Raw genomic sequence first — 12224 nt, forward strand, 5'->3', positions numbered from 1 at the left:
TGCATTTCATAAAAGATCTGAGCAAGAGTCCAACAAAAGAATACTGTTTTTATACCTAATCAGCAGTAATGAAAGAATATGAAGAACTGTCATGTGCTTATTAGGGGAAATTATCAGATATTCTTTTATATGATGAACTAACACACTGTGCTGATAAGTCTGTAGTGCACACTAAATTACAATTAAAGGCCTTTCTGCTCCACCAAAATCTCATTTATAATCTCTATGGAAATACTCTTCCTGCAGTTATTTCATTTATGCTGCTTTTATCTAATTACTATAATATTGGTGTTCTGAATCATATTTTCTTAATGTACCCTTATTCAATTATAAAGTTATTTTCAAGTACAGTTACTTTATAATGCCAAGTATATTGCTCTGCAGCCTTTGTCTTTCACCATGCTATTTAACTGGCAATGTTTTCTGAAGGTTTTTTTTAATTTCAAAATATTTTTTTTCCAAAAAGCACAATACATCCAATTACCTTTTTTCTCATCATTTTCAAGACGGAAATGAATAGTCTGATTATTGCAACCTTGCAGTCATGCTTCTCTCTCCCTTCTTTGTTTTTGGTAGGCACTACTGTCAAGAGCTCAGCAGAAATCTCCCAGGGAACAGCAGCATTCTGGGCTATACGATGTTCTGCTCCTGCCCCCACAGGTACCCTAATAATTTTCTCCCTTACAAATTATTTCCTACCCATGTTTCTTTTCATCTTCCTTATTCATTTATTTTCATCTCCCGTTTTAATCTTCTTAGCCCTTCAAATATGCTGTCTGTGCCCTCTAAAGGAGTGGTTCATACACAGCAGAGCCTGCAGTTTATTACAATCAACAGAGCCTGTTCCTCAGGCTGAATTTTGTTGGCATCTGAGTGCCCTTGATTCACACTGGGGGTTCAGGGTGCCCATGACTGAGTTCACTAAAACTTGTTACAATGACTTTAATGGCTAAAATGCCTTGAGAATATTTCAGGAGCTGAGCCCCATGCCTGTGCAGAAAAAGAAATGCTTTCATCACTCTGACTACAGGCCTCTGGCTCTGGATGGGTGATGCAGAACCAGAAAGAGCAGCTTGCCTGAAATTGCACAGCATGTGTCAGAAAAAGAACAGGATCCTGGCAGTGTCAGGGAAGGAAAGGGACCCTGGCTGCCTGTGGCAGAACTGAAGTTCTGAGAGTGAAGCAGGGAGGGAAACTGTTTCTCAGAACTGGGACAGCACATGATCCTACCCTGGATCACCAAAAGTATAATCCAGGAAAGGAGGTGGCAGGGTGTATTCCTTGTGTCCAGGGCCTCCCCCTGGGGCTCATGGTGGCCAGGTTACAGTGCAATTACAGCGTTGTTGACTTTCATGCCTTTGAAAATACTTAACACACAGATAACCCTCTGCACATTTCTTGAAGGGCTCAAATGCTTAATTCACCTTCTCGCTGTGCTTTACTCTGAAAAAGACAAACACATCACAACTGGCAGGGTATCTCCCCTTGTTATCCTTCTTGTTCTGGCAGAGACCCAAATACACCAACTGGAAGATGAAGAGAAAAACCTTTAATGTTACAAAACTGACCAAGTTTCTCTATGATCTGGTTTGAGCCTGAGTCAGCCACGAACTCAGATCTACTATAACTGAACAGAGCTCTGCAAGCAAACCATGTGGGGTGTGACAAAGGCAGCAAATGCCAAGCAAACGTTGCCTTCAGCTAAGAGAATACAACAATTTCCTCTAACATTGGTTCTGCCTTTCTCATGTAGCCCAGAAAATGAAATCTGTGCTCAGGTCCACAAGAGAATCGATCCCTGCTCAAGCTTTAGTTTTGTATTTTGTATTTGTAAGGTAGCACATCTGACTGTGAGTTACTGCACAATAAACCTACCTCTTCATTTGTATCTAAATGGGGACCCTGTGCCATTTTTACAGCAGCATATTTAATAAGTAAAAAAATAGAACTTCATTAAAAATAAATGCCTTTCATGCTGGGAAGTCTTTGGTTTGAATGCCCATTTTCAAACATTACATGCGAAAATACTCAAGTACTGCAGTGGGTCACTTACTACAAATTTGATTTGAAGATCAGCCTACAAGTCTCATAAACAGTCTCATAAAGATGTAACTATCATAATAACTTTCCATTTTCCAGTTGCAAATGTAAGATGAACTGTTCTGAAGCACCTAATGTATGACTAATGTTTATTTGTTTTACAAGAAGCTTTACAGCTGCAATGTTCCAAGAATGCTTAAATTCAATAAACAGCTATTATAATTCACTGAATGGTGGCATTTCCTCTATAAGAAAACATAACCTATCCATTCTAATTTTTCAAAATCAGTGAAAAAACTTTAAGGTATATTACCCCAAAGTGAGATTTAAACAGCTCCTGCCTCCTCGACTCTATAAACTCTGGTATTCCAGGCTGATGAGGCAACACTCCATACAAATCATTTTGATGCGTATTTTTTACTTATGTTATCAGTGATGTTATTTGGCATGTCATGCCACATTAAAACTCATGAGGCAGAGGATTTAATGGGCAAGATTGTCCCTCTGAGCAGATCTGAAATTGGTGCATATAAACTGCATTATTTTACTACTCTGTGACATCCCCAGGTGTATCCATGTAAGTTCTCACCTGTCTTTTCCAGTCTCCCGTTTAAAAAGGTCATCAAATTGTAGCATCTTGTGTCGAGAAATCATGTACACTTTTAACTGAGGCAGAATCTGGTTCATCAGCTGCAGGTTGTTGTAGACCAAGCCTTTGCCATCTCTCCTCATGTAGCTGCTGGGGCCCCAGAAGATGAACACGGCGCCGTGGCTCATGTTTAAGAGTTCGTTGCGATTGCGTAGGATCCTCTGGATGCTGGAGTGCGCGATGACCCGCAGGCTGGTTTTGTTGCCAACGTCTCTTCCGTAGCCGCGCGTGGGCGCGTCGTTCATCCGTATCACGCACTCGCTCTGGTCGATCCTGTGCCCTTGTCTGCTCCCCAGCAGGTGTCCAGAGCTGGTGACCAGTGCACAGCTCCTGCAGTGCATCTTTAATGGCTGCAAAGACATGCACACCTCACAGTGAGCTGCAGACACCTTCCCTTCCACCACAGGTGTGTTTTACACATTCATGGCGTATTTCAGAGCAAAAACCTCAGAGCAAGGTACATAAATCTCTCCCAGCACTCTTCCCAAACAGCTGGGGACCCATTACCTTTATGTGTTTGGGGGGAATATGGTGTGGATGTACAGCCCTTAGAGTTCCTATGTAGAGCTAAGCCCATTGTGTAACTCCTCCTTTCCACTGTGCTTCATAAACAGAAATCACAACAGCTTCTCTGCTCTTCCCAACTGCTTAGGATTGTACTTCTTCCACTTGCTATAAGAGCTGTAATTACTTTTTATTCTTTTGCTTTTTTTTTTTTTTTTTTTTTTCAGGAAATAATAAATCCTAAGTCTTCATAAGTTCATGTATGAATAGCTTTTACACCCCTGGGGTCAGGACATCTGCTAAGGTAAGAGATTGATACCCTGGCCCAAGTTGTGCCACAACCACTGCAGTGCTCTGGTACCTCCTTTATGGTTCAACAGCCAGAGCTGGTCAGGAATGTCTGTGTATTTTACATGTCAGTGAGTTAGTGCACTGAACCTTTGCTATCTTGTCAGGTCATCTTTGAAAGTTACACAGTAAAATGGAATGGGAGGTGCCTGCTCAGTGAGTGCTGACCTAATGGAAGCAGAAGAGTAAAACAAGCTTTCATGAAAATGAAAATGCATGATAAATCATGTTACTGAAGTATGCCACCACCACAGGTATCAATTATAGAGGAGCGTGTCACTATCTATGGCTCAGCATGAGAACTAAAATGGGCAAGGGTTAACAGTATTCCCAAAGTGCTAGTTTCTAACAAGAATACAATAAACTGTGAGGTAAATAAAGACTGTTTGAGGGTGTGCCTTGGTAACCCTCCAGGAAATAGTATCTTGCACTTGTATCTTAGTGTCTGAAAAACAACAAACAACAACAACAAAGCAAACAAACAATGCCCACCTATACCGCCCCCCCCCAAAAAAAAAAAAAAAAAACAAAAAAAACAACAAACCAGCCCAACAAAAAAACCCATGAGAAAAGCCCCCAGCACAGAGACTGAACTGCATGTGCTTGATCATTCTGATCTACAGGTATACAAGAATCCAGTGTCTAAATCAGTCTGCAGTGAGGCACAGCTTAAAGCTCTAAAGCTGAAAAGGACACATGATGTAGGTTTGACACAATCTCAGGTTTTTGTTTGAAAATGCCTTGGCCCTGAGTACTTGATGGGAGTGTTTTATTGTAGTAACTTGGTTTTAATTTTGAAGGTACTAAGTGGTTACAATTACAGTCTAAGATTCTTTCTTCTGTGAGACTAGCTCATGAATGCTTCATGCTTTTTAATTAAAGAAAAAATAAGAAAAAGTACACAATCTGCACAGTGATTCAACCAGTAAGCCTTGTATCTCCATCTTCCCCAATAAACAAAGTCCCTTTCACATCTGTGGACTGTAATCCAGAGCTAATGGTATGGGTAAAAATGTTCATGCCTTTGTGAGCCAAGGTTCCTAATGCAGTATTTACATGCATTTTCCTTTAAGCTTTGCTCTGCCACTTTGATGAATGACCTAGTGAAAGGCTCTAAGGTGAACTAGCTGCTCCACCACCATGCTTGGGAAAGCAAGACGAGGTGCTAATGAGGTTAAAGGAAATGTAGTCAGCACCAATTGTAACTCACACAGGTTTGAATATCCACATAGCAAGGCATTTTCACCTAAACAATCTCTGCTGGTTTCTGGCCTACTGAGCTACAACTTCCTTGTTTCTTTTTCAGAAGTCTGCCACAGAATCCATCAATGGTAAGGAAACAAGGGCAGCCATGAGCAGAGCTGTGAAAACCTGGGGAGGGGTCTGAGGCTATGTAATGAACATTAACAGCCCCTCCTCCGCAGAACATCAGTCCCAGATCTTGTTTGAAACGTTCCTTCTGGGAAAAAGTCTTTAGTCTGAAACAGGCATTGCCTAGCCACTTCCTGAATGATGCATGGGGGCTGAGCCCTTGTAGCTGCTCTAGGCAAGCAATTTTCAGTCGCCTCACTCAGATTCTTTCAGCTGAAGTCTACAAAACTCACACCTAAAAATTGTCAGAGGAATTCACAGTGAACAGCCACAACATTCTCACACCAGCTGTTTATAATGCTTTGACAACAGTGAAAGCAAGGGGGAAAAAAAAGCCATTGGCTGTAATATCATCTCATTGGGAGGCAGCAGTAGCACCAGAAATGTCATCTACTTAAGCAATAATAATGGAGGCACAAGGCAGTTCTTTGGGATTGATGACCAGCTGGAAAAAGTTGATGGCCTGAGAATAACCAGGGGCCATTAAGCCAGAAGAACATTAACTCCACAGAAAACAGTAATTATTACAGTGATATTTTGAAAAAAAAAAAAAAAAAGCAAAATGGAAAAAAGCAAACCCCATGAAATATGAGTTATATTTCAGGAGCCTTGCTTCAAAAGGGATGGAGTGAGAGGTAGGCAAGTTTTATAGCATCTTTGTTAATTACTTTGAAGTGTAACATATCATGCATGTAAAAGCTGCTGACATTGAATGGTGCCCATTGTTAATAAGCAGCCATAGTTCATGTGTACCTGAACTCCATGGACAGCACCTCTGTGACAGGGCAGAGCACCTGGCTACTGCTACAACTCAGGGCAGGCACTTGGACTGCACATGAGCCAAGCACTGTGCCAAGAAATTGTCCAGACCACCTCTCCAAGACAGGCATGGAGAGAGGGAGAACAGGGCTTACAGTACAAGTTCACAGTTTAGAGCTCCAGAAGATGGCAAATCAGCTGGTGCTTTCAAGGATAGACGGGCTATCCCAAGGGAATGGAGGCAGCAGGGGACCTTTGTCATGGGGGAAGCACCTTTGTGCCCTTAAGTGCAGCTTTGCACAGCTACAAGCATTCTCACAGGCCAAACTGGCTCCTGGCAACTCCCAGAAATTAGCCCAGAAGTGCTGCTGCTCTATCACAAATGCCTGATTTGGTTAATGAAACAAAAAACAATGCCACGGTTGTTTCTGTATTTTCCAATTTGAGGTAATTTTCTCTGTTATTGACTTTAAAATCTATACTGTCCAATCATCGAAAAATGTTATTTTCAGACACTTTAGTGCTCAAGTGCTCGAGAAGAATAAATTGAAAAATGTTCCTGATACAAAATATGTTATTCTCAGATATAATTATTTTCTTTGTGATGAAATAAAATAATTTTTTTTTCTTATATAAATATTTTGATTTTAAAGCCTAGAATTAGAAAAGAAGACAGCTCTCTCCAGTAACATCATGAACACTGTAAAACACACTTTTCCTTATACTGAGTACTTAATGACCTACTTTCAAGACCCCTGGGTTCAGATCACTCCATTATCAGTAGCGTAAAAATTTCTGTTCTATAAATAAAAGCCAGAGTACTTTATCTTGGCAATGATGACCTGACCACAACAACAACAACAAAACCAAATCAAACCAAACAAGCAAACCCATCCCCAAAAAACTCCAAACCAAAACAACAGAAAAAGACCTGGAGTGAGAACAGCTCACTACTGAGTTCAGCAGGAAAAGACCACCATGAACACCAGCATTCCTCATGGGTACATCTGGAAATGTCACAGATGACTTCAAAGTGTATTGGGAGACAAGAGATACCATGAAAGGTTAAAGAACACCCAAATTCGTTTTGGATGGATGACCTTTAACTAAGCACTTGAGACAAGGTGAAAAATGTTTCTTTTGCACTGCAGCACCTCTACTGTTGGCCAACATTTGTCAGAGCTGGAATGAGAGACTACAGAGCTGTTCCTTTCTGTATCAACCACCTGAGTTGTCTTACTGAACCAACAGCCTCTCTGCAAGAGCTGCCAGACTGACTGCACAAGTAAAAGCAGTGGTACAAATAGGAAGAGTGATGTACAGGAAAGCAAATCTGTTCCTGTTTTCAACTGAATTAATTGAGTTGAATTCAATATGTTAATGGATGAAAAAGCACACATAAAACCTGTAAGAGCCAGTCTTACTGGATCAGGAGAAAGTGCCCTTATTCCAGAGCAGCCTTGCTTTCTCTTTTTGTTACAAGGCAGGTGATTTCTCTGGAAGGAGTTTCATGTCTCCCCTACCTGGTGGCCATTGTGCCTGGCCTAAGCACAACAGCTTGTGACACTCACTGTATGTTATCTCAGTATTTGCTTTTTATGTTCCTTGCCTTGTGCACAGAACTTAATCAACTTTTCCTACGTGATGCTAATGAACCCTGAGTTCACACCATGTTCAATGCAATTTATCACTTCTGGCTTGCTCTCAATTGCTGGGTCATCAGCCACCAGCAAAAACACTAAATAATTAAGGCTTTGCTAGTGATACAATATTTTGTCCTGGCAGCTTCAATTTTTTTCACTCTCTTGTAGTTTTGAGCAGCTCTGAGGTTTCTCACAAGCTGCTGGCTTGGAGCCACTGCTCCACCAGGCTGGCTGCTCCTTCCCAGTGCTCCTCTCCCAGAGGCTTGGAGGATAATCCCCTGTCACAACTATATCCCAAGCTCTGCAGGAGCTCCAGCCATGCCCAGCCCATTGCTGGCACATCACAAGCTGCTGAATGCTCCAGCTCTGGTGAGCCCCTGTCATTCAGCACTGCCCCAAGTGTACAGCTTCTCATGCCATTATGTCCCTTCCTCATGACAAGCTGCATTTATTGTTTCTATCAGTGTGCCTCCTTCCTTAGCATTTTCCCTAAAAGACTGAAAACTGTAAGGTAAAATCTGCTTTTCTTTGAGAGATTCTCAACAGCCACCTTAAAGAAGAATAGAAACCCTGAGGCTTCACATTTGCCAAGTAACTTGTGTTCTGTAAGCCAAGGCAGCAAGCTGTGGGGCTCGAGCTGTCTCGATAGTGAAGCACAGCTGTGCACTTCAGAAGTGATTTCCACAGTGCAAGGACTCTGGGAGACTATATATAAAATATATATATTAGAAGTCATTAACAGATGCATATTGGAATATTGTAGGTAACACTTCTGTGTATAAATACCTTCAGCACAAAACCCAAACTGAAACACCTAAAGCATGAGAAGAGTTTCAACTTGCTGAAGTAAATGCCCTTTTAAAGTCTCTGTGAGTTTTGATTTTGTGGTGCCAAGTTCAGATCTAAAAGATTATTTTACTTTGACCATGACATTTGTACATGTGTACTCATACAGGGAGTGTAGCTTGATTTCTACACCCTGCGTGCTAGCTCAGACTTCCCCCTCAAGTTTCATAATTTTTGATTCTTTAGCCCTTATGCTAGATAAAAGCACTTTATGCAGGTACAGTGGTGTCAAAGAGGGAAAAAAAATCCTCTGAGCAAATACATTTTTAATTATTGTTGAAGTACACTTTTGGAACATTAGAGAATTTACCATGAAAACAAACTGCATTATCCACTGAACTAAAAGCACTGATTGCCTTCAAAACTATATCCCAGTGCTGACACCACACAAGTAAACAGAAAAGGTTAGGAGATACCACTTGCCCAACATTGTTAATCCTTATGCAAATCCAAATAACAAGCATTTGCAGCAAAACTTTGCAATTCAAAAAAGGTCTGGCAAGTCTGCTCATAAAGATAAATGAATGTCTGTTTAAAAAGATAAAAGATAAAACAAATGAATTTCTTATTACTTCTCTTTGTTTCTTGTGCTGTGGAGCTTGAATATGCAAATATTGTGGAAACATTAGCATTGTCATTTCCCATTGATTCCTCTGAGTTAGTTATGTAACTGGACTCTGCCTTCAGATACTGGATAAGACAGTAAAACAGTCAAACTCCAACACATTCCTCACACCAGTGATCACAGCACCTTATGTTTTATTCTGCCAAGGAATCAAATATTTTTTTTGCCATGATACCCTACTGAGGGGCATCTGCAAAAGCTGTAGGAAAAATACAATAATCCTATTTTCAAAAGGTCCTTAGACAGATCTAATTAAATTTCAGATCATGAGGCTATATTATGAAGAGGGAAAAAACCCAACAAATGCACTCCACAAAGCTTTCACTGGAGCAATTTTCTTAGAAAAAGTCCCGTTAAGCATATTAGTCAATGAAGAGTCTTCTGCTTGTGTGAAGTGTTTTCCGGCACATTAACTCGTTTTCAGGGACTGCCTGCTAGTCAAAGCTTCCATTAGATTAATTAAAATATGGCTTCTCTCACTGGAAAGAAAAGGCATGAATTTGGTACAGGACATTGACCACCTCTAGAAACTGAGCCCTTTCCAGTTACATAAAATGCATGAGCAGGAGCAGCAGCAGGGAGATGAACCACAGGGTAACTTTTGGTATATGGGGCACATTTCTCTTCTTATTTTAGAAGCGTGATTACCAGGTGCTGATGTTTTCCCCTAAGCCACCTGAAGTGAATATAAGGTGCAACCTTGCAAATTGTCAGCACATATAAAGCTAAGATTTAGAGAGTAGTTTCCATCCTGAAACCTATAAATGTGTCCCATGTGGAAGATTAGTATCAATCATAGGCTTATTGGAGAGGGAGATAGGATACAATGATAACCTGAAGCTATCAACTAGAGTAATGGTCTCAGAAGAAAAAGCAATCAGAGAAAGAAAAGAATATCCTCAATGAAAGGCAGAACTGGAAAATCAGGCAGGAATGTATCATGTTGATGAACATGAACTGTTATACAAGAGAGAGTGTCATGCGAACAATATACAGGTTCTAAAGAAATGGTTATTGCCTAATGTTTATCTTAAAAGGAGTGCAAATAGACATCCATATTACATCAAACTGCTTACTTTTGTTCTGCAGCTAAAGTACTTGCACTAAAATGAAATAAAGCCACAGGCATGGTGTCTTAACTATGCAAATTGTTATCACTGAAGTGCCAGAAAATCAGAAATTATAACGATCTCCAGGAAAGGTATTGGACAATTTGGATTTTTTGCTACAGAATGTTTTCACATCAACTTCTCTGCTTTGCTTTGGTATGTTTTGGCAGTTCTTTCCAGTTTAAATACTTCATGTAAGTATGCCCTCATATGTTCTCTCTGCACCTGTCATGGCTATGCAGAATATTTTTTGAGCTTCAAGCTTCACAGGGTCCCTTTTTTATCTAACCCAGCTTTAGAGTCAAGCATCACTGATCTTTAAAGTTTGTGCCCAAGTTTTCCAATTCAAGCACTTTTTTCTTTCTGTGGCACTATCTGGTATATCCAAAAACTCCCATCTAAACTCCCACTACAACTATTATCAACACAAGGCAATAATGTGATGGGCATTGCAAGGACAAAACAAGCCTTTCCAATGATATCCAGTTTCAACAGAACTTAGCCCTAGAACAGGCCAGATGAAATGTAAGACCAAATCTCTAATTAGAAAGTTACTGACCCCACGGAGAATTTTTCTAAAATGTATTTTGTCTTATATTTCTCTACCTGGTTGAAGTAGGCTGAAGTAAAAAATAACATTCCTTATTCCTTTGAAAGCTCTTTGTTCAAAAATTTTGTTCAAATATCTTTCCTTCAAAATCTGTCAAAAATGTTCAGCCTCGTGGTCTTTTGATTCTCATGTGGTAGCTCCATGTAATCTTCATCAGCTTGTTTTATGTAAACTAGGCTGTTCTATATCCTCTTCTGTCCCTCTGACTCAACTGCACACCAGAAACTAGAGAATAAAATTAAACAAAGCAGATTTAAACCCTTTCCTCCCCCCGCCTCCCCCAGAAAATACTGCATCTGAATCTAAAATGTTTTCCTGAGGATGTATCAGATTCAATAATAGACAAAGTTGTACTACCTCCACAGCAGGATCCCAAAGCAGCCTCCATAATCACTGGCATACTGACACAAAGACAGATGCTGGAAACAGGTATTGGCAGCTGAAGTGGCCAAAACATCCATTTAACTTAGGAGTGACAGGTTGTAGAAACACACTGCAAATTTCTCCCATGCACATATGTAGAAAATTCTCTCTTGAGCGTTTTGTGCTGAAGTATTTGTATATTTACTTTTGGACAAAAACCAGATGCAAAGAAAACATCTTGAAGACAGACATAAACATCAGTATATCTGCAACTATGTGCCATACAATTTTAACTGATTTTGGACTACAACTACATTTGAAAAATAAATGTTTTAATTCAGAGGTCAGCTCTTTCAGTTTTGGGGGTTTTGTTAAAAGGTCTCTCTCATATTCAAAATATGTCTCTCCAGTTGTTCACTATTACCACAGTCCTGATCAGGAGACAAAAATAAACACATTTATCCAATCAGGATGTTTGTATTGAGTCTATTTGTCTGCATGCAGGTTAATATGGAATTAAACACTTTGTACAAGGAACCATTTAGCACTGAAATGAACCTGCCAGTGAGGGTTAATTAGAAAATCAAGTACAAGAGCTGCCACTCTGTCTGCCAATGTGGCATTGCCTCTCCAAAGAGGTGCTCTTCAGTTTACAGCAGAATGTCAAAGCTATGCTCTGTGTGGGTGAAAAGGATGAGGTTGACTGGAATCTCTGGAGGAACCACTGACAAAGGCTGCTGGAGAGAAAGGAAGGTCTCTCTCAGAGGAAGATACCCTGAGCTGCAGGGCACATGAGAATGGGGAGCCCTTAAGAAACTGAGCCAAGGAAGAGCTGATAGCAAATCAGCTAATTACAAGAGATGGGGCTGACCTTGCTAGGAGTAAAGTCTATTTCCAGATCTGTGTATTTCACAGATGTTTAGGGCAGCAGCTTGTGGCTGTGGCACACAAATGCTTTTATTTATGCTTTACCATCAATTAATTTGAGTGAAGCATGATTTCCAAGCACTTAGTTAACACTCTTCAGTAATACTCCTTGTTTAAAGATGTAACTGACCTGAACCAGTGAAATGATGCAATTTAAAATCACAGCTACATAATGCATTTGGTCAAAGAAAATTGAAGTGTAGGAAAGTGAGAATGCAAGAGGTAGGTTTAAAACACAAATCAAGAAAAAAGGAATTACCTCTTAGTGAGCAGCAGCAGAAACAAAACCTTCCCACAAAGAGGTGAAATGTGGAGTCCCAGAGTCACAGGGGATTTCTGAGTGCTTTATACACTTTATCTGCTTTTTATCTTACATTATTAGTCCTAAATTGTACTCCTTGGATGTGAGGTGTGTGTCGTTTAAGTACAC

General features: G+C 40.2%; 1 protein-coding gene across 1 annotated transcript in view; it reads right to left on the reverse strand.

Moving 5' to 3' along the window:
• Nucleotides 1–12224, reverse strand: part of ST6GALNAC5 (ST6 N-acetylgalactosaminide alpha-2,6-sialyltransferase 5) — a 69447-nt gene that overhangs the window by 15150 nt on the left and 42073 nt on the right. Inside the window, exon 3 of the mRNA XM_056497295.1 lies at nucleotides 2630–3039. Coding sequence (XP_056353270.1) covers nucleotides 2630–3039 — 410 coding nt within the window. The remainder of the gene's footprint in view (nucleotides 1–2629; nucleotides 3040–12224) is intronic.

Source organism: Oenanthe melanoleuca, chromosome 8, assembly GCF_029582105.1.
Source record: "Oenanthe melanoleuca isolate GR-GAL-2019-014 chromosome 8, OMel1.0, whole genome shotgun sequence".
NCBI lineage: Eukaryota > Metazoa > Chordata > Aves > Passeriformes > Muscicapidae > Oenanthe > Oenanthe melanoleuca.